The 23959-nt window shown below is 43.1% G+C and overlaps 1 protein-coding gene across 3 annotated transcripts in view; it reads right to left on the bottom strand.

Moving 5' to 3' along the window:
• ABCB11 (ATP binding cassette subfamily B member 11) overlaps positions 1-19448 on the bottom strand; it is a 98869-nt gene extending 79421 nt beyond the window's left edge. For 2 of the 3 annotated variants that reach the window (XM_075529513.1, XM_075529514.1), the window contains exons 1-4: positions 19382-19448; positions 18389-18410; positions 14890-14941; positions 11293-11531 (exon numbers count right to left, since the gene is read on the bottom strand). In XM_075529513.1, the coding sequence (XP_075385628.1) occupies positions 11293-11531; positions 14890-14941; positions 18389-18410; positions 19382-19448 (380 nt within the window). Of the gene's footprint in view, positions 1-11292; positions 11532-14889; positions 14942-18388; positions 18411-19033; positions 19039-19377 lie in introns of all 3 variants that reach the window. The other variant, XM_075529512.1, reaches the window with a different exon arrangement.
• Positions 19449-23959: the final 4511 nt, after the last annotated feature.

Below are 23959 nucleotides of genomic sequence, written 5' to 3'. Positions count from 1 at the left end.
GCCCAGAGAACAAAGTCCAATCAAAAGAGTGGGTTCTGGGGGAGTCACTGGGCAGTTAAATTTAAGGCAGATAATTCAGCTAAGACAGTGACAGTGATTGTTTCCGGAGATTTCAAAGGGGTAATCTTGGTAGATTTTTCCAAAACTACACAGAATAATCATGCAGGCTTATTACAAAGGAGTTTTAAGGAAGTTGAAAACTACCTTAGGGAGAAAAGTGACCGGAAGTGGCGCTGAGGAATTTTTTTCTGTCACCACATGCACCTGCTCATTCTTCTAGGATGGTGTGCCTATGCCCTGAGGATGTCTTAGGGAACCTTACCCACCCACCTTACAGTCCGGGCGTGTGCCTTCTTTTGTTCCCCAAACTCAATAAACAACCAAAAAGAACACGATCTAAATGCCTCCAGGCTACCAAACCGCCGACATGATGAGGTATAAACTGAAGATTCCTTCAGGGAAAGCTAGACACAGAAACATTTCCTGCACAAATGTATCGGCCCAGATGAAGAATGTTAAGAAGCAACAGCTTTATCTTTTTGTTTCGTGAATCTCTCTCATTTTGTAGGGAAAACTTATTTTCACATATCTCTACCTCTCTTGAAAGAAAATGTGTAGTTGCAGCAAGGGTTCACCCAAATAACACCTTTCTGAAACACAGACATGGCAACTGTTCACATGGGCCTTACCAGGTAGCACACACCGGAATCAAAATGGCTACCTCTGTGGGAAGAGACAATGCAGAAAACCACTATCAGCAGAGCCAAAAGAAGGCCAGGGGCTGATTGTGAAACAGATCATCATCAATTGCTCATGTGTAGGTTCAGGTGGAAGTTGAAGAAAAATATAAACGGCCACCAGAGCCAAATTATGACCTTGGGAACATCCCACCTAAGTTTTGAGAACATCTCAAGACTGGATCTGAGGCACTGAATGCTAATGAGAGATGATGTGACAAATGAGATGACATGCAGAACAACATACACGTAGAAAGCAAAAGGTCAGTAAAAAGACAAGGGGGAGGGAGGGGGAAGGAACCAAAGTAGAAGCCAGAAAAGACTCTGGAGGACAATAACAAAGAAAATGACTGCGGTGAGTGTTATGCACCTCTTCTTAGTAGGTTCAAACAATCAGATTGTATGACTTGTGAGTTATATGCCAATAAAACGGTTTTGACAATAGAATAGACTCTGAAACTTGCTTGTGTAAAATGAGTAGCTAACACAAATGGAAGAATTGAAGTGAAATTGCTGAATAGAACATTTCAAAGGGTTTGAGAAGACAAAGTAAAGCACAATAATGACCGAGAGGTAGAAAGCCAAAAAGGAAGAACACTCAGCATCTCAAGCTGAAAGAACTAAAAAAAAGGTCAAGACTTGAGTTGACTTACTGAAGCATTCTGTGGGTAAAATACTGAATGACGGGGCATGCAATGCAAGAAGATGAGGGGAATACACAGAGTCACTGCACCAAAAAGAGCTGGTTGACACGCAACCATTTCAAGAGGTAACGTCTGATCAAGAACCAGCAGTTCTGAAGGAAAGAAGTCTAAGCTGCACTGAAGGCTACATTAGCCAAAAACAAAGCTGCAGGAATTGATGGAACACTAATTGACATGTCAGCCGAGGACGTGCTGGGAAAGCCCACTCACCTCTGCCAAGGAATCTGGAAGACATCTAGCTGGGCAGCTCAGAGAAAGAGGCCCATGTGTGCACCATTCTAAAGAAAGGTGACCCAAGAGAACGTGGAAATTATCAAACAATATCATTATTTCACATGCAAGCAAAATGCTGTTCCATATAATTCATAAACTATTGCAGAAGCATATCTATAGGGAGGCATGGAAGAAGGGATATCATTACTGATGTCAGCTGGATCTTAGCTCAAAGCAGAGAATACCAAAAGCGTGCTTGCTTGTGTTTTATTGACGAGGCAAAGGCATTTGACTGGGTGGATCATAACAAACTATGGGTAACCTTGAGAAGAATGGGAAGTCCAGCACACTTCATTGTGCTCCTGAGGAGCCTGAACATGAATGAGTAGTCATCCAAATAGAACAAAGGGATATTGTAATATTCCTCATAAATAGCTAGTCATCCAAAAAGAAAGGGAATGTTGCCTGGTTTAAAATCAGGAAAGTGGGGGGAGGGGGAAAAAAAGGAAAGTGAGCTGATTCCAGGAACCCAAGCGGAAGGCAAATTTTGAGAATGATGAGGGCAATGAATATATAAGAGTGCTTTACTCAATTGATGTATGTATGTATTGTGATAAGAGTTGTATGAGTCCCAATAAAATGGTTTAAAAATAATAAATTATAAACATATTTTTTAATCAGGAAAGTGTGGGTCAACCTTGTATGTTTTCACTAACTTCCTCAATATGTATGCAGAGCAAATAATCTGAGAAGCTGGACTATATGAAGAAGAATGGAATATCAGGGTTGAGGAAAGGCTTATTAATGAACTTTGATGTTTGGATGGTATACTTGTTTTGCTGAGAGTGAGGAGGATGTGAAGCATTTGCTGATGAAAATAAAAGACTCAGCCTTTAGTATGGATTGCAACTCAATGTAAAGAAAACCCAAATCCTCCCAACTAGACCAATAAGCAGCAACATGGTAAACAGAGAAAAGACTGAAGTTGTCAAGGATTTCATTTTTGGTAGATCACTGTCAGTTTTCATGGAAGCGCCAGTCAAGACATCAAATGGCATATTGCATTAGGCCAGTGGTTCTCAACTTTCCTAATGCCACCACCCTTTAACACAGTTTCTCATGTTGTGGTGACCCCCAACCATAAAATCATTTCCACAGCTATTTCATAAGTGTAATTTTGCAACTGTTATGAATTGGGAGACCCCTGTGAAAGGGTCATTTGACACTGCCCCCAAAGGGTCAACCCACAGGTTGAGAGCCACTGCATTGGGCAAATCTGCTGCACAAGACCTTGTTAAAGTGTTGAAGAGCAAGGATGTCATTTTGAGGACTAAGGTGGGCCTCACCCAGCCCTGGTATTTTGAATTGCCTCACGTGCATGTGAAAGTTGAACAATGGCTAAGAAAGATCAGAGAAGAATTGGTGTGTTTGCGTTATGGCACTGGTTAAGAATAATGAACGAACCACTGCCTGCCGGTAAAACAAATCTCTGTCTTGAAAGAAATATAGCTCCTTAGGAGCGAGGATGGCAAGATTTCATCTCACGCCCTTTGGACATGTCAGGTGAAACCACTCTCTGAAAAAGGCCATCCTGTTTGGTAGCGTTGGTGAAAATGAGGAAGGCTTTCAAAGAGATGGACTGATACAATGACTGCAGCAAAGGACTTGGACATAACAATCAGGAGAGAGGTGCGGGCGTAGACAATGTTTCACTCGGCTGTACCACAGTCACAGAACCAACTCAGTGACATCGAAAAACCACGACAACAGCAGAATAATCCAGGGTAATATACTTGGAGAATCTTCCTGAAGATTCCTATCTTTATTACATCTGTAAAGACCCCTTGTCGCTATCAACATTGACAGGTGGACAGGGAGTAGGACCTAGTTTTGTTTTGTTTTTTGGAGAGGGACTATTATTTTGCCTACCAAAGTAATCATTGAAAAGACAAATAACAAGTGTTGATGAGGACAGGGAGAAATCGGAACCTTGGCCTACTGCTGTTGAAAATGATTGGAAAACAGTGATTTTTCAAATGGTTCAACATAGAGTTACCAATAATCCTCAAGAAAATGTGAAAACATACACATATTTTAAAGTGTACAAAATGTTTTAAAAAATGTTTATAACCATATTATTTATAACTCAAAAAGTTGAAAAAATCTAAATGCATCTCAACTGGTGAATGGACAAACAAAATATGGGCAATGAAAAGAAATTAAATACAGATTCATGCTTCGAACTGGATGAACCTTGGAGGCATACTGAATGAAATGAGCTAGTCACAAGGGACACATAACACATAATTTCATATGCATGAGATGCCCAGAATACACATATCTATAGAGCTAACCTGTGTATTTATGACTCCTAAGGCTGAGGGGTTGAAGTAGAGAACTGGGTCATGATGCAAAGGGATCATGAAAGCTAAACAAATAAATTATTTAGAAATATAGAAAACAATATTAATGCTAGTGACTAGTCATAATTCAAATTTGACATATTTAACTTAGCAAATGAATTCCTGGTAAGAAAATGGCATAAAGAAAATGTGAAGTTTACCCAATGTCCGATATCAATAGGCAATTAGAACACAATAGGCAAATGTCCTTCTTACTTGGTTAGAGTCAGGTGAATTTAGCCAGAGTCGGTACACTCCTGGCAGCCCGTTGTTGCACAATTTGCTTACCTTCAAGCAAGTGACCCAATAACCATGACCAGAGTGTGTAATGTGAAATGAGTGAGTAATGAGTTGCGGTGAACTGCCCTCGAATCGGTTTTGACTCACAGTGACCTGATGTACAATGAGGTTGGTGGCTTTTAGCAAGGGAACCCTCTCAGCATCACAGAACCCAGAAGCCACCAATACCAGATGGCTAGAGGCTGCTCATGGCATGCATTGCCAGGCATCACACAACCTGAATCTCTCATCTATAAAGTGAAAATTCTATGTGCATATATGTATAGGTTTAATATTAAGGCAGCAGATGGACATTGGACCTCCACTCAAGTACTTACTCAATGCAAGAACACTTTGTTCTATTAAATTGGCATTCCATGATGCACACCTTCCCAACATGATCGCTAAAGACAAATGTGTGTATAAGCAAATGTGGTGAAGAAAGCTGATGGAGTCCAGCTATCAAATGATACAGCATCTGGGGTCTTAAAAGCTTGAAGATTAACAAGCAGCCATCTAGCTCAGAAGAAACAAAGTCCACATGGGAGAAGCACACCAGCCTGTGTGACCACGAGGTATCAAAGGGATGAAGTATCAGGCATCATCAGAACAAAAAAATAATATCATTGTAAATGAGGGGGAGTGTAGAGTGTAGACCCAAAGCCTATCTGTAGGCAACTGGACACCTCCTTACTGAAGGGTCATGGGGAGGGAGTCAGTCAACATGCAGTGAAGCAACAATGAAACATACAACTTTCCTCTAATTCTTAAATGCTTTCTCCCCTCTACTATCATGATCCCATTTCTACCTTACAAACCTGGCTAGACCAGAGTATGTACACTGGTACATATAGGAACTGGAAACACAGGGAATCCAGGACAAATGGTCCCTTCAGGACCATTGATGAGAGTGGTGATACCGGAGGGTGGAGGGAATGTGGGGTAGAAAGAGGGAACCGATTATAAGGATCTACATATAGCCTCCTCTCTGGAGGACGGACAACAGAAAAGTGAGTGAAGGGAGACATCGGACAGTGTAAGGTATGACAAAATAATAGTAATGTATTAATTATCAAGGGTTCATGAGGGAGGGGGAAGCATGGGAGGAGGGGGAAAATGAGCTGATACCAAGGGCTCAAGTAGAAAGCAAATGTTTTGAGAATGATGATGGCAACAAATGTACAGGAGTGCTTGACATAGTGTATGGATGTGTGGATTGTGATAAGAGTTGTATGAACCCCCAATAAAAATTTAAAAAGTGAAAATTCTATCACCAAAATACCACTGCCTCAAGTAAAGCATGGCCACCATGAATTCCTTCCTTTAGGATGCCATGATGCAAACATTGAAGATAGACACATCCTTTCGTTCATCTCAAAATATTTAAGAGTACCTTGTATCATGTGTCTCTGCCTCAACTGTTGGCCCTTCTAATATTGAATCTCTAATTTTTAGCCATAACAGGATGTACTTACAGCATTTCTCACTTTAAAAATTTATCTCCATGGGTGTCATTAATGGCTTGGATCAAATTACATCATACAAAAGTCTGAATGCATTTGTGTCACCAAGTGTGGGATGATTAACTTCATATTCCAGGTCATGCTTGTCTGTAAAAATCAGTTCACTTCTGTTTTCCAAAGTAAATGAAGGATTTAAGGACTGTCCTATACATTTTTCAGAAACAAAGGAACTTCCAAATATCGGAAACAAATATATGTAGACTCTAGGAAATATATTTCTAATAAGTAGACTTATTAATTTAAAAAATACAGTTCTGCACTTTGTATATTATGCTGCACGTTTTCGTCAAGCACTTATTAATGTGTAACTACCTATTTCTTTGAATGATCGTTGATGATGTCAACAGCTCAATCTAGGCTCCCCGGAGACAAGGACCATACTCTGAAGATACCCACGGTATTACCCTCAGTGCTTAACCCACTCCCCAGCACATCGTTAGTGCTCAAAAGATTTTTACTGAATGAATGACCCCAAGAAAAGAGATTCTAGAAGAGACTCGGTGCTTCAGAGAGACTTACTAATAGTCTGGGATCACATCAAAAATTAAGAAAAATATATGGAGTATTTTGAGCCACTCCTTGTGTCTTCCCAGTCAGGATGTGCCCGTGAATGTATGAGTTGATGCGTGCAAACTAGCTTGTTTTGTTCCTGAGGTCCTGTGAGAGAAAGTCCATCCCATGATAATGAGTCAGCACTGCGTATACTACAAACTCACTCATTACAAGGTAGCCTGGCAGGCATCACAAAGAGAACAGGAGCAGAAAGATATCTGTCTGAGTTTGACTATTTCTTCCTGGCTGCCTTTGGTTCACAACATTGTACCACTCTTCCATGAAAACGCACCCCTCGAAGTGGTCCTTGTTGTTACGTGCAACGTCAGAGCAGTGTCACATGAGGGACTAGAGCCACCCGAGGGATTCCTAGGTTGTCTTCTTCACAGAAGAAGGCCAGGCTTTGTCTTCAATTGAGCAGTTGGTAGGTTCTAAGCATTGACCTTTTGTTGCCGTTAGGAGCTGAAAACTTAACTCTTTCACCTCCAGGCTGCTGTACGCTTTTGGAATCACTAGTATAAGGAGAAGGTTCTGCCTCGAGTGTGTATTAGCAAACGCAGCCACTGACGTAAAGAGCAAAAGGAGTTAGTGAAGAGAAAATGAAGATGAAAGGAGTTCATGGGTATCACGAGGCACGGCGAAGGCTAAATCACAATCTCTGGGTCACCCCTGGGTAAGATTGGGTGCTTTGGTAAAGCAAAACCAATGATGTGTGTGTGTGCGTGTGTGTTGTACATGGAGAGAGAAATCGCTCCCATCTGTAGTGATTGGCAAGCTGGAGGCTGCTCCTGACTTAATAGCTATGAAGGCCAATAATGTCAAGAGTAGTGGGTCAGATGGCAAGCTGCTGATTCACAGCCTAGGACTGGAAAATAAGATGTAGGCCATTGGCTCATTGGTTACAGCAGCTGATGAATCCCAATATTGGCAGGCAATAGGGTTAGCCACTGGGTCAAGTTCATTACATGGATGTCAGATGATGATCAGCGAGTGCAAGATCCAGGTCAGGGAGCTTTATCAGAATGCCCATATATATTGGATACAGGTCACAGTATCAAGGGAGTGTCCCTCCCAATCTGTTCTGACCACATTACATTATATTACAGAGCTGATTACATTATCACAAAATGGATATTTTCCAAATAAATATAATTATAAAGGCATACTTTGATTTTAATATTATACAACTAAGAGGCATACAATCATAAACATTTAAAGCTTATGTTTTATAATAAGTAATAGAAAGGAGGAAGAGGAAAAGACATTTCCTATATATATGAAGGGCCTGCCAAATTTTGTGGAAAACTTCCATTATTTTTCCATTCAAATTTTCCATCAACTTTTGAATTCTCCTTGTGTACACACACACACACACACACACATACACACACACACACACACCCCTAAAACAAAACAAGGAAGTAATATTAAAAAACAATTACAGTCTTCATTTCTACAGTGGTCACTTGACTGTCGTTGGTATTTAGAACTACCTTCATGCACCACCCACTCCATATTTCTTATTCCCTCAGCAACTATCTCTGCTGGTTTGGTTGAACCCAAAGCTTCATTCCTGAAGTGTCTGAACCATTTATAATCATGTTAGAATTGAAGTCCTGTGGGTTCCCATTGATTCTAACCAGAGAGCATGGTAGTACTAAAAGGCATCCAAATGAATCTCATCTATCCCAGACATACTCTTCTTTACCTCCATTCTGCAGTATCAATCTGATTTCCCCTTGATAATCATTATCAGTCCCACTAGCCAGAATAGCAAACCCCTCTTTGTCTGTCGATACAGAGGCAAAAGGAGCCCAAAGTGGTAAAGTGGCATTTTAAACTTCCAATTCAATGAAACCGGTGTGTGTCTCCTGGAAGAAGCATTCCATCCTTTGAAACCAGACCACACAGGGTTGACACACACGAGGTTATGGGGACTGGGAGAAAAACATTCTTGAGTTTTCATTAGGGGTAATAGTGAATGATGCCATTCACACCTCTGGACCCCCAAATCTTGGCTTTCAGGAAAGCAGCACCATATACTGAACATGTACAGCTTCCTGAAGAGTATTGACCCAACACTGAAAGATATTGTCACTCAATTTGTGCCATAATTGTGTCTTTAGAAGACCATTTCATCAAACTCGCGTCTTCAGGATGGCAGGGCACATGGTAAGAACAGTGAATTCCATGACCAGGGCCCTTTGTTTGCTGTGAAATGATCCAAGGCTATGTGTGCTGGGTGGGATCCTGGGACAGTGGATGAGGCGTGCTGCAAGGCCGCAGGTGACAGTTTTGGCAGAAGCATCATGTGCATAGAAGGCAAATCTGTATCTAGAGAAAGTATCGATTCCAGAATGAGCAAACCATTGCCCTTTTCATGAAGCAAGTGTAATCAACACGCTGCCAGGTTGCTGGCTGACCTACCCAGGGAATGGTGCCACACAGGGGGCAAAATGCTGATCGTTGCTGATGGGAGATTGGGCACTCTGTGTTGGCTGTAACCAAGACAGCCTTGATTGGTAGAAGTCAACGTTGCTGAGAATAACCTCTATCCCTGCCACCATGGTCACTTTATCACGAGCCCTTTCAACAATAACAAGAAGGACTGAAGAAAAAAGGATGACTAGTTTCCATAAAATGTGTCACCCTTCCATTGGCTTCTAAAGTTCTCTTCTGATGAAGTAACCCTGGGATGAGCATTCACAGATCAGGGCGACACAAATGTCTTCACTTCTTTGACTCACTCATGCAAGGCTGCTCACATACGTCACTCCGATACCTCTTGGTCATCAATTTGCAAACCAGGTCTCTTCCCCAAGCCCCTGACCCACAGCCATCAGTGGCCGTAGACAATGAATCAGTGTGCAAACACAGGTCTGGCCGATTCTCTTTCCAAGCAAAGTAAGCAGCCAGGTACAAGGTTCTGAGACACTCCCTTCTCCAGTGTCCTGCAGGAAGATCTCAGAAAGGGCTTGCAATACCGCCAGTGTCCACTGTTGAAAGGTGCCTGCATATCCACAGAACCACCCGGGAGCTCTGCACACATTTTCTCCCCTGAAGTCAACTGATCACAAGGCACCCCGGAAGCCTGAGGTGCAGACTGACGTAAGGAAGACAATGTGACAGAAGTGAAGAGTGAGCATAGGCATCCGAGCTACTTTTTCGTGCAATTGACTTGTGCCTTCAGGTCCTGCTCAAGCCCAGCCTTGTTATAATCCACTTGCATTTAATGAGAGAGTGCTGCTGAGGGATACCGAACGTCTTACACTGGGCTCTCTAGCTGACCAGTGAAAGGGTGTGAGAGAGAGAAATTTATCTGAAAATGACTAGAATGTTGGAGACCTGGAAAGTCCAAAGTCTGTAATCAGGCTTCTCCTGACCTACATAGCTGCAGGGCCTGATGAATCCAAGATCGGCAGATTAGACCGCAGCTCATGAGCTGTGATGGCTGATAAATCCAAGATCTGTAAGCCATACAGTAGGTCACTGGATTGAGCTTCCCCACACCGCCAGAGGTGAGATGATGATAAACCAGATGCTGGATCCAGAGTGAGCAAAAGCTGGCGAGCTTTTCCAGAACATTCATACATATTGGATGCAGGTGACACCCCTGAAGACATTGATTGGCTTATCAGAACACATTATGGAGTTGATTACATCATACCACTAAACAGAAGATAACCACATCATTACATAACTGCCACATCGCTGAGAATTATGCCAAATCTGACATATGACCAAGACCAAGCTGACACATGACCAGAAACACCACACCTCCCTAGTAGCCCTACTAGAGTAGTCCTTAGTGTCATGCTCAAGTCTTGAAGTGGATTCACTTACTACGGCTCCTCTGGACAGTTTCCATCACTCTCACCAACTCACTGGGTGGAACCATGCAAATAGGAGATAAGTTGTGCCATTCAGTGGGTTTCAAATGAGCAGCCTCAGAAGCAGGAATGGGGAATCTCATTACCATGAAGAAAGAAGAGCCGGAAGGGAAGTGGGTCCTTCGGGTGCTAAGATCCCTGTGCTGGCCAGAGACAGAGCTGTGATCTCAGAGACAGTAAGAGATAGGAGGGACTGGCACCAGGAATGCTGGGCATCCGGGTCCACGAAGCAAGTAAAGATAAGGGCTTCTGAGCAAGAGGATAATGACGCCCCCCAGGACCTTAATCTGGGGAACCGGCCCTGTGGACCTGTGGACCTATGGAACTAGACCTCAGTGCCTTTGGGTTTGGGTTCATGGCAAAGTGATGTGCCCTTTGGTCATTCGCCAGTAGTGCAAAAGGAGCTTTGTAACACTTGCCTGAGCAGGACAGAAGCCAAGGAGTTATATGGCTAAGGGCCAGAGGGAGGGAGGTGCTCCTGATGGAAGAACTATTGTTTCTGATCTTGAATTGTAACCTGTTAATTTCCCTAATAAAACCTCACAATCGTGAGTATTGTCCGTCAGTTCTATGTCAACATTGCAACAGATTATTGAACCAGCAGAGAAGTAGAGGGCAGTGAGGGAAAGAAGGTTGGAGGGCAGAGGCGTGTCTGATCTCTGCCTTTCAGGAATCAGCCGTGGGCTGATGTGCAGTTGCATTTTCCTTCCCCCTGGTGTAGTCAGAGATCAAATGCCACCTCCACGCCACTTTTACAAGTTTCTATTCAGCAAATTCATATGCTGGATTTAATGAGTAATTTTCAATTAAGACTAGAAAACTCAGTTGAATGGGAAGAATACCAGGGAAGAATCATTTATTGAAATAAGAGTAAATATATGTGTCTGTTTGTTCTGTGTTAAACACTGCTCCAGCTTAACCAATTGAGACCTGATTTATATTTTTCAATGACATTTTAAGATTTGAGTTAAAAATTTTAAATAGCTACTTACCCACACTCTGTTCCATTTGTCACAGTCTGGTTGAGGGGGCTGGTGGCCCATACAATGGTGTTATTTACACATTCTCTTCCAGGGATATTGAGTTCTTGCAGTTCATTGTCATAGTCAATAAAAACATCTGTCATCGTGCCAAAAACGAGGATCATGACTGGCTGGGCCACTCCATGAAGAAATGCACATAAACTTCCCACAAACATCAGCCAAATGTCAGTCGATGAAGAAAACCGAAACTTGAAAAACAAAGGGTTCAAAGATCATCTATGGATGAAAATCAGCAGAAGTGGGTGGGCCCTTTAATGTTAGTTTACACTGCCTAGAAGTAGGGTCCAGCACCCAATTTTATGGGAATCATCTTGATTGAGCAGTAGAGTTCACATTAATTTGATCAAAATAAAGTTTATATCAATTATCTAAAATTTCCAACTCCTACACTATTAAAACTACTTGTCATGAGAGTAGATTCCAGTGTATGGCGACCCCATAGGTGTTGGAACAGAACGGTGTTCCATGCGGTTTTCAGTGGCTGGTTCCTTTGGAAGTAGGTTGCCTCGTCTTTATTCGGAATCCACTCTGGGTAGACTCCAACCTCCCACCTTTCAGTTAGCAACCAAGCACACTAACAATTAGTTCTACCCAGGGACTGCCTTGTGAGAGATTTGCTTGTTAGTCTTTGAGCTTACTCTCTTTACCCTATGAGCTAAATACAGTTCTTAACTATTCAGTCACAATGTAGTGAGGAAAACAGTCACTATCACAATGCTACTGCCAAGTTGTTATGCATGGATAATTCAACAGTAGCATGCAGTGGGCTCACAGATCTGATAAGGGCAGTGAAGAAAGCCTACTTGTGCCTAAATACCCCCATGCTCTCAGATTGTGAGCAAATATACAATCGAATTTCTAAAACCTTATCATATGAATGCATGAGTACTGTTATGATTGTCCTCATTAAAATGATAATTTGGTGTTTAGTGTTGTTCTGAAAGACATTCTTCTGCACCCATTTTGTCTTCAGCGTTTGTGCCAGGAGAGTGACCATCACAGGATGCCAAGTTGTTAGAACAAAACAGATGTGGTGAAGAAAGCTGATGGTCCCTAGCTATCAAAAGATATAGCATCTGGGGTCTTAAAGGTCTGAAGTTAAACAAGCAGCCATCTAGCTGACAAGCAGCCCACATGGAAGAAGCACACCAGCCTGTGTGATCACGAGGTGTTGAGGAGATCGGGTAATTGGCATCAGCAGACCCAAAACAAACAGACAAGCAAAAATCCATATTGTTGAGAACTAGGGGCATGGAAGCAGAGACCCATCTGTAGACAATGGGACGTCCCCTCACAGAAGGGTCACAAGGAAGGGATGCGTCAACCAGGGCACAGTATAGCACCGATGAAACACAACATTCCTCTGGTTCCTCAAGGCGTCCTCACCCCCAACTATGAAAACGTAAGCCCTGCCTTTCACTGTGGGCTAGACAGGAGCATGTGCAGATAAGAGATAAGAGCTCACAGCACACAGAATCCAGGAACAGGAATGGGTGTGTACAGGGAAGGTGGGGAGAGAAGGGAAATAAAAGGAGAAGCGATTGCAATGATAAACACACACACACACACACACACACACACGGGAATGAACAACAGAACTCGTGCGGGGAGGGAGTCAGCGGTCATTGTAAGAAAATAATAATAAGTTATAATTTATCAAGGGTTCATGAGGTGGGGTGGGGAGGGGTGGGAAAAAAGGAGCTGATACCAAGGGCTCAATAAAAAGTAAATGTTTAGAAAATAATGATGGCAACATATGTACATTGCTTGATAAAATTGATTTATGGGTTGTTATAAGAGCTTTAAAACCCCCAATAAAATTATTATTTTTTCTTTTTTTTTAAATTTTAACAATTTATTAGGGGCTCATACAATTCTTATCACAGTTCATACATATACATACATCAATTGTATAAAGCACATCTGTACAGTCTTTGCCCTAATCATTTTTTTCTCCTCTTTTCTTTTTTTACATTTTATTAGGGACTCATACAACTCTTATCACCATCCATACATATACATACATCAATTGTATAAAGCTCATCCATACATTCCCTGCCCCAATCATTCTCAAGGCATTTGCTCTCCACTTAAGCCCCTTGTATCAGGTCCTCTTTTTTTTTTCCCCTCCCTCTCCTTTCCCCCCTCCCTCATGTGCCCTTGGTAATTTATACATCGTTATTTTGTCATATCTTGCCCTATCTGGAGTCTCCCTTCCCCCCTTCTCTGCTGTCCCTCTCCCAGGGAAGAGGTCACATGTGGATCCTTGTAATCAGTTCCCCCTTTCCAACCCACTCACCCTACACTCTCCCAGCATCGTGCCTCACACCCTTGGTCCTGAAGGTATCATCCACCCTGGATTCCCTGTACCTCCAGCCCTCATATGTACCAGTGTACAGCCTCTGTCCTATCCAGGCCTGCAAGGTAGAATTCGGATCATGGTAGTTGGGGGGAGGAAGCATCCAGGATCTGGGGGAAAGCTGTGTTCTTCATCGGTACTACCTCGCACCCTAATTAACCCATCTCCTCTCCTAAACGCCTCTATGAGGGGATCTCCATTGGCCGACACTTGGGCCTTGGGTCTCCCCTCTGCACTTTCCCCTTCATTTAATATGGTATATATATACATATACACATATATACACATACATACACACACTTATATCGCTGTGTTTTTTTTTTTTTGCATGATGCCTTATACCTGGTCCCTTGGCACCTCGTGATCGCACTGGCCGGTGTGCTTCTTCCATGTGGGCTTTTTTGCTTCTGAGCTAGATGGCCGCTTGTTCACCTTCAAGCCTTTAAGACCCCAGACACTATCTCTTTTGATAGCCGGGCACCATCAGCTTTCTTCACCACATTTGCCTTCAGCGATCCTATCATGGAGGTGTGCAGTCAATGATATGATTTTTTGTTCTTTAATGCCTGGTAACTGATCCCTTTGGGACCACTCGATCACACAGGCTGGTGTGTTCTTCCATGTGGACTTTGTTGCTTCTGAGCTAGATACTCTTAAAAGATACTCTTTAAAAGATACTCTTCTGATCCATGATGTGGGTTTTGCATAATGAATGACCTCACTCACTGCCTTTGAGTTGAGTCCAGTTCAGACTCCCCTATAGGACATAGTGGCATTACCGTGTGGGTTTTGCAGGCTGTAAATCTTTATGTGCGCAAAAAGCCTCCTCTTTCTCCCATGGAGCAGCTGGTGAGTTTGAACCACCAAACTTGTGGTTAGCAAGTCCAGGGATAAACCACTAGTGTCAGAGTTCCCTATTAATCAGTTCCATCTAATTGTGACTCAGCGTGATATCACACAGACAAAGATTATGACTGAAAATAAGTCAGGACATGGGCCAATATGACTAAAGATTTAACATGTCCTTCATGATCTGAACAAGTCACAGTTACAAAATCAATGTCATAAATCAGCACCAGACTTAACACTTCCTTCATGATCTCAACAGGTCACAGCGACAAAAATCAATGTCTGAAATCAGCACCTTCCCGGGCTATCATGCAGCATGCCCAGGGCAGCTCTATTACCAATCGGAAGAAGCCGACTTGAGTGCTGCCACCTTTCTTCTCATCTTGAAATCTGGGGAGAAAAACAGAGATTTCATTGATAGTCCTCCGAAAACAATGAGCTCCTTTCGGTGGCAATTTTACTTAGGTCAGTTGTATTTATTTAGGATCAGTCTTCAGGAAGGAAAAATGTTCCCACCGGTTGAGAAATTCCTGCCAAACCAAATATCTTAAAAACAAACGTTTATTCTTCTAGATTAACCTATGTAGCAAGGGCACTCAACTATGTGGGTCATAACAAATTATGGAGAGCATTGTCAAGATGGGACGTCTAGGGCACTTCATAATGCTCATACAGTACCTATATAGGGACCAGAGGGACGGAACAAAAAGAGCGCAGCGAATTTTAATATCAGGAAAGCTGTGTGTCAGAGTTGTATTCTTTCATCATACTTGTTCAATCTCTGTGCTGAACAGCAAAACCCTGAGGAACAAGACTATGAGGAAGAGGGCATCAGGGTTGAAGGAAGACTCGTTAACAACCTGTCATATGCAGATGACACAAGCTTACTTAGAAGCACTTACTGATGATGATCAAAGACTGTAACCTTTCATACAGATTACACCTCAATAGAAAGCAAGCAAGCAAAAGTCCTCACCACTAGACCATGGTAGCACCAGTCCAGAAATCAAATGACGGGGTGCATCGAGCAAATCTCCTGTGCAAGACTCTCCTTCACAGTGTGAAAAAATCGAAGATGTCACTTTGAGGACTCAAGTGACCCAAGCCACGGCGTTTGTGATCAACCATGCATGGAAACGCTGAATACGGAAATCAAAGACTCGAAGTCTTTGAATAAGGATGCTGCCCAAAGTATATTGAACAGACCGTGAACGGTCACAAGAATGAGCAGCTCTGTCTTGGAAGAAACACAGCAAAGATGATGACACGGTCTCATGTACTTTGGCGTGTGGTGAGGAGGGATCGGTCCCTGGGGAAGGACATCAAGCTCCATAAAGGAGAGGGTCGGGACAGGAGAGGAGCCCTGAAACGAGATGGGGCTCCATCATCATGAGGATTGTGAGTGTGGCAATGGCGCAGGCCCATGGGGTGCCTGATCCGGCTGAACATAGGGGGCCGGTGAGTCGAACGCGCCGCACAACAACAGCCACATGACAGTGGGGAAAGTGGTGGCTCAGGGCTGGACGGCTAGCACTGCCCTCCGGGCAGGAGATGCAGGCTCGATGGCCAGCCAATGCAGCTCACCCGCCAGCCTTGGTGAAGGCTTACACGTTGTTCTCATGCTAAATAGGCCTGAGCAGTTTCCAGACTAAGACCGACAAGGAAGGCCGGCCTGGTGGTTTACTTCATGAACGGCACACGACAAGACATGTTTTGTACTGTTGTGCATGGGTCGGGAGCTCACTGGATGGTGCCTCTCGAGCTGCGGCTCATGTTCAGAAGGCCACTCAAGACACTTTTCTGAGAGAAAGTGAACAAGGTGCTGTACTTTCAGTTCTACGAACAAATAATTATCTCACTTTAACCAAGACTGTCGATGGATTTGTTCCTAATTTTCCTTAAAATCGAGGTGATCAGATTAACTGATTTTTTTGGTAGCTTCCTTCTATCACTTAAATATGTCACCATCATTGTTGTTGTTGTTGTTGTTAGGTGCCATCAAGCTGGTTCCAACGCATGTGGCACAAGAGGAAGAAAAACACACTGCCCAGTCCTGGGCCATTCTGGCAAGCATTGTTAAATTTCAGCCCATGGTGGCAGCCACTGCCAATCCATCACATTTTTCTTGATGTGATACAAATTTGAAATATAAATTTATATTTAAATATATATATACATATATCTTTATACATATACATAAAACTATATATCTTTAGTATTTCTTATCCATTCCGCTTCTCAAAAGGTTCAACTTAACCCCTCCTTGACCTGCTCCACGCCAGGAGCTCCATTTCATCTGAGTCACCCACTCTGTGGACACACCCTGGGCCTACCATCACCAAGAACTCACTGACACTCTATTCATGCATCTCATGTTCTCACTCCTTCCTCCTTCTTCATCTATTAGTCTGCCTGAATCATGACCCACAGCCCCTTAAGTCTTTCATTCATTCACTTTTATGGCCACCAAGATTTTTCCTCCTTCCTCATTTTTCTCATGCCCCAGTGTCCAACATTCAGACCCCACTTTCTCAATCCCTGCCCCCAGATCCATGCATGAAAACCCCATTTCGGAGTCCATGCCTGCAGCTTGGCAGCAAAGCCTGCTGGAGAAAACCTCACCAACATATGCGCTGACGCCACGGAAGCCACGTCTGTCACTGAATGCTCTAATTCCCCCTTTGAACTCACAGCGGGTTTCTTTCTAAAATGCCCCAGGCCTTCCTCCATCTGGCCCATCAGCTCTCTGACCTCATCTCCAGGTGCTCTCCACAGGAGCCTACCATGCCTCCTGTGGAATAGCTGGTGGCTTCAAACCACTTACCTTAGAGTTGGCAGCTGAGTGCTCAACCACTGCCCTACTGGGATTACCAGACCGTGTGCTTTATTTGCGCTTGAGACTTAGGATGTCTCCCTAAAGTTCCTAAAGAGCAAAGATGGTTGCTTGCTTTGTTCTCCTCTGTATCTTCAGCGTTCTAACAGTGCCTGGCACCTGACAGGAACTCGGCACTGAATGAGCAATTGTATGGTCTTCAACCTTAGCTCAACCCTCTTCACCATACTCCGTTACTCTACAGATCCCTTCTGTTCCCTGAGCGTCTTCGTCAAATTTCTCGAGATCTTCTCATTAGGTTACAGCGCCTACCAGGAAATTAACTCAAAAGGGCAAAAGAATGCGCTCAACATCTTGCTCATCCGCCCATTGTCACCCATCCGCACCCACACCCATTTTCTTCTCTCTCCCACCCAGGTCTGAGCTGACCGTACCACACCCAGTCCAACGCTAACCCTGGCACATCTGCTTCCTGCTTTCCCATGACTTACTCACAACGTCTTAAATACCTCCAGCCCCTCCCTTCCACCACCTCCATTTCAGCCACTAGCTTGGTGCCTCCCTTCAAGCTAAATTAGATCCCATTTAAACTTGCCTTCATGTCAAACTGTAATTAACCAACAGTTGTTTTATATCAGAATTTAAATGCTTAAACAGAAGAGAACTATCTAACTTCACTGAATTTTAAGTTTCTACAGCTCATCTATGGGAAGAATTTGGGGTTCTGTAGCCTCCCCTGTGTCTGTGGAATCATATGTGTAGTTCATTTTACTTCTGCCTGATTAGGCTCAGGGATATCTGGGGGGAATTTGAAGCAAATGCAGAAGAGATGTGCCAAATCACTTTTGAAATCAAAGAATAACACAGGCATGCATTAAAGAGGAAAAGCGCAGATTACCCGGGATATGTACATGAGAATCTTCTCCTTGCTCTGAGTTTTTTTGTAAAAATTTTAGAATTATTCTAGAGAAGATGCTGCATTGTCGAACTCCTCAAACACTTACCTGGATTTCTTATCATTGTTATCTGTCAAAATAGAAACAATGCATAAGGCAATTAATAACAAAATGCAATACAGTAATTAATCACGCCGCTCTCACACAAAATTATCTACGTCCCCAAATCAGCCAGTAAGAACCCTATGGGCCCGTGACACACATGACATTGTCAGAGACCAGAATCAACTTAGCAACTGGCTTGTTTTAAGCAGTGCAGAGAGAGGCTGGTCTCTCGGGAATCAGAGACACTGGATTAGTATGTTGGCTGCGTTATCAGTCAGGTGATCTTGGCTAAGTTTCATTGCTTGTTTGTTTGTTTGTTTGTTTAAACATAGATAAGTCTCAGTTGCTTCATCTGTAAAATATAAAATCAAAAGAAGAAAGAATAAGGGCTTACAAGCATCTGCACTTACTACGACAGGAGCCCTATTGGCACTGTGGGTTAGGCACTGTGGTGTTAACTGCAAGGCCAGTGGTTTAAACCTACCATCCACCACTTGGGCGAGTTGAGGCTAGCTGCTCCCATGAAGATGTCCCATCTCCGCACACTAGTGCACACTCAGCTCACTAGGAGTAGGCTGCGTGGGCCCTGGAGCTCACGACCTGCCAACTGCTGGCTCAGTGGGTTCCTATGACCTCATTCCAGCCCGCAGAACCTTGGTACACTCCTCTCATAAGTGATTGCTGTCACTACTATAATCAATAGCCACAAGCTGAGGTTAAAACAAACGCTACTGGCCTGTGCGATAATAGGCCCTACTCTACACAGACAGACAGGGACACAGATCTCCAGCCAGTGGTACCTCCTGCATCCGCCTTTGGCACGCTCCCCTCATTCATTCAGTCATGGCCTTACCCGCAGCCTAGGGAGAGCCACCCGGCAGTGGTGTTTAAGAATCGTGCTCGTGTTGTAGCTTGAAAGTTAGCTAGCTCATCCCCCTCTGTCAGCCGCCTGTGCACCAAACATAATTAGAGAAAAAGACCACTGCCGTGACCCACCTGGCTCAAAAGCATGATTCTCCTCTCCGACCTTCTTCACACTGCGGAGAATGACTGAGTCAGACATCGTGCTGGTCCTCTGTCGCCAGCCACCCTGCAACATGAAGTGAAAGAGTTGGCTGGCCATCCCGGCCCCTTTCTTCTTTTTCAATCAAATTATCCAAAAGTAAGCACGGTTTAGTTGAAGAGCTAGCCTTCACTAATCAAGGTCAGAAAGACGTGGAATTTTAATTGGTTAATTAGCTCATGAAAGATTCTATTTATTAGAAGAGCTAAACCCACACCTCTGGTTATCCTTTCTTTCAGGCTGCAGGGTGGGCGGGGCTCATTCTCTCATCCACACTGATTTATTTATTGAAGGAAGACAAAGGCAATTAGAAGTGCATAGCCAACTGGTTACCTTTTGGGGTCAGTGTAGCTAAGAACTGGGATCTAACAAAACTCCAATATGGCTGATTAGCATTCAGGGTCCCCAGCACATGCAAACCCAAAGTCCAGGGTATGGCAAGTCCAGGTAAGACCAAGGGAACCGAGGAGAAATATTTTCTAAATAAAACACAAATGTCTCCTGCAGATTGATGACTAGTGTTATTCACAGAAAGAAAAAAATCTATGAGATCAGGATTAGAATTTCTGAACAGAAATCTTTCTCTGCTCCAAAGACAGTTGTAATAGGTTAAAACCCAGACCAAACATACTGCCATCAAGGCAATGCAAACTGTGACCCTATAGGGCAGGATTGAACTGCTACAGTGGGTTTCTGAGACTCACTCTTTATGGGAGTAGAAAGCCTCGTCTTTCTCCCATGCAGAGGCTGGTGATTTCAAACTGCTATCCTTGTGGTTAGCAGCCCAAGACATAACCACGATGCTACCAGGCTCCCACACTAGGTGAGAAATAAAACTCACTGCCATTGAATTCACGCCAACTCATAGCAACCCGATAGGACCGAGTAAAAACTGTCCTTTGGGATTTCTGAGACTATAACTTTTCATAGAAGTAGGAAGCCTCATTTTCCCCCTGTGGAGCAACTGATGGCTTTGAACTGTCAACCACAAGGTTAGCAGATCAGCCATGACCCACTGCCACCAGGGCTCCTATCTATACTATATAGTATGTAGAAAGGAAGGAAGGGAGGAAAGAAGATAAAAGCATAGCCAGGCTTGAAAAAATGTGAGCATCTTTATGAATGAGAAATGAAAGAGTACCCTGAGTAAGCGGGACGCCGGGCTCTCTGTGCTTGGACCTGTGGGTGAGGAGCAGAAGGGAAGGTCAGAGTTCAGCTCCTGAAAGAGCAAGTGCTCTGCATAAAATAAAGGCTTAGAGCCCATCTTTCTGCTTGAACGTGGGGCTAAGCTCCTGCACTGAAGGAACCCAGAAAAAACAATGATGCCTATCAGAGGTGCGGTTACTAGGTGCCCCGTGTCAGTTTAGACTCATGGCAGGTCTGGTACGGAAGAATCCACTTCCATCGTTGCCTGGGTCATGGTTCATGATGAACTGCAGATCCGGGAAGTAGGTTAGAGAGGTTGCCTGGGACAGAGATGGAGGTGGGCAGCGAGGAATAACTGCTTTGGGTACACAATCCCTTTGGGGGGTGGTTAAATCATTCTAAAGTTAAATTATGGTACTTGTGTAACTGTATAAATGCACTATAAGATACAGAATTGTACACTTTATACTGGTGAACTTCATGTATGTGAAATTTTCAAAAGAACCTTTCAATTTGTTAAAATCCAGATATGTACTGATGAGAAAAAACATATAAAAATCATAAAGGATGGTTTAAGTTGAATAATTTTAAGATATATTATGCAGATACTGATTTCCAAAGCTGTTATATGCAATATTTTAACATCAAGAATTATACGATCTATGCCCAAAGCAATAACAGATATAAAGGCGAATACTACACAATAATGAAAAGTATAATCCACCAAGAAGACCGGGTTGAATAGACCCAATCACCTGATACAACAGTGTAACCCACAATGGAAGATTTAAACATCTATTAGTAACCGACAGACCAAGGAGACAAACACTTGGTGCATACAGGAGCTTTGAAAATGAAAAGAAATAACTTTATTTAAAATTTACGCATCACTCACTAACTGCCAGAGAATAGATTTGAACTCACAGTGACCCTATAGGACAAGTTAGAACTTCCCCTGTGGGTTTCCAAGACTGTAACTCTTTTCTTTATAGGACCAGAAAACCTCATCTGTCTCCCAAAGAGCACTGGTGGTTTCCAGGGGCTAAGCTTGAGGTTCGCAGCCCAATCCATAACCACAGTGACGTCAGAGCTCCTTTTACAATTGGCACATCGAACCTACAAAACCAAGAAGCTCTTTTCATTTCCACTTTTACCCGGGATACTTAGAACACTTGACTGCCCAGGATAGGAAGATCTAAAGCGAGATAAAAGACTGGAGCTTGCCTAGGACAGAAAGGGAGGAAGCCAATGAGTAATTCACCAGAAAAGTGACATCACAAATCAATGAGAAAATCATGAGTGATTCTGTAAATGATGCTAAAAACTTTCATTTCTATTCATAAAACATGCTATTCATAAAAGATCCCACCACATACCACTCATAGGGCTCAGTTCCAAGCATATTAAAGACCTAGCTGTGAAAAGCAAAACTGAAAAACCTTCTAGAATATTGGAAATACTTTACAATCTTGAGAAAAATAAAGGACACTGATGAAAAGAAGGCACACACCATGAAGAAAAGACTAAAAGTGTCTGCAATAAGATTACATGCCTAATAGGATGATGTAAGATATGAAAATAATAATCTATAGCTTATCAAGGGTTCATGAGGGAGGGAAGGTGAGGGAGAGAGGGAGGGAGGGAGGGAGAGAGGGAGGGAGGGAGGGGGGAATGAGGAGCTGATATCAAGGGTTCAAGTAGAAAGAAAATGCTTCGAAAATGACGATGGCAACATATGTACAAATGTGTTTGACACAATGGATTGTGATAAGACATGTAAGAGCCCCCAATAACAGCATTTAATAAAAAAAGAATGCCTAACAAAAGATACCAAGCATAAGGTTTAAAAACAAGCCAAACCTTGAAGCAAATACTAAGAGAATCAGCTTCAAAGTGACCTTTTTCAGAAATAGCGTTCCTTCGATAGCGCAGTATTCTAATTAGAGACTAAAATGGTTGCTCTGTATTTTTTGAGATCTTAACCAATTGTTATCTTGGAAAGGAAGAAGCTCTTGGATCATGAAAATTGAAAAACATGTGAAAACAATTAGTCCCGATGCCCAATGAACCACAAAAACATCATTCTCCACAGCTCTGAGGACAGAAGGACTAGATTATGCCGCCTACCGCTACCAACAGCTCGGAAAGGCATCGCCTCCGAAGGTCCTGCATAGAGCGGGAGAAACATGCAGCATAACTCAAAGTCATAAAAGAAAGCAGGCTTCGTGGTGAGAGAGAGACATGTAGAACACAGGCTGAGGCCTTTAATCACCCTTCAAGTCTAGAACTGAACTCACCCCTGTGGTAGAATCATTAACTATTTAAGATCAAAAGGGCAGCATTTACCAACAACAAAGTTCAGAGGGCTTCGGACAGAAGGGGGAATGGAAACAGAACTGGCAGAGAGAGAGCAGAATAAGGGATGGTATGTAGAGGGGACTGCAAGGGATGAGTTCAAATGAAATATATATGAATTGTTGAATGTAAACCTGTTGATCTGCTCCATAAACCTTCATCTAAATCCCAACAAAAAGGGTTTTTTTTAATTATTAGGTTAGAGATCAGGTCCCCTCTGCACTATCACCCGCTCAGCTTTTCCAATGTCACATAAGCTTTCTGATAATCCCAGGAGAAAGTTTATCAACCAATCTTACTCTCTTCACTTTCCCTTTCTGTCTCATCAGCAGTTCATTTCTATTTTACTACTAAAAGGTATCATCCTCAAAATTCCTGCGTAACACTGGTTTCTCTCCCCGTAGGACTGTTACTGCCCTTCAGCCAAGGACCACCAGCAGCACCTGCAGAGTTGAACACGTTTATTACTCATTGCAGCAGGGAAGAATCCCTACCCTGAGGAGCCAGGAGGAGCCTTAGGTGTTAGAAAGTACCTTTGACAGGGTTTGAGTTTTGGGGGAAGGTCCAAGGAAGCATCCAGACTGCATGCAGAAAGTGGGGTTCTTCTATGACTGGTGGACAAGAAGCGGTCATTCATTGAGCAAGAGAGGAAGGTACTGGGCATTCTGAGGGCCACACATTGGCCTTGTTCTTATCTATGCTTAGAAAAAATGTGAAATGACCTTTCCTTGTCTCATTTTTATCATGATCTCAGGCTATCTTTATCTGAGATTGGTGTTTTATAAGATTATGGATAATTAATAAGAGGATAACCTGGCTCATCTGTGAGTGGCAGGCCAGCTACCAGACGTCAGCGCTGATCTTTTTCACTGTTTCCTTTATCACCATCCGAGTTACCACTCTAAACAGTAGTGCCCTCTTTTCTGATGACCTGCCAAGGAACCGTCGACACTCTCGCTCTCCAGACACTCTCTAGTGCTCATTCAGGACCCACTGGTGGCATGGTGGTC

This window comes from Tenrec ecaudatus, chromosome 13, assembly GCF_050624435.1.
Source record: "Tenrec ecaudatus isolate mTenEca1 chromosome 13, mTenEca1.hap1, whole genome shotgun sequence".
NCBI lineage: Eukaryota > Metazoa > Chordata > Mammalia > Afrosoricida > Tenrecidae > Tenrec > Tenrec ecaudatus.
This window is presented reverse-complemented; position numbering and strand designations above follow the sequence as displayed.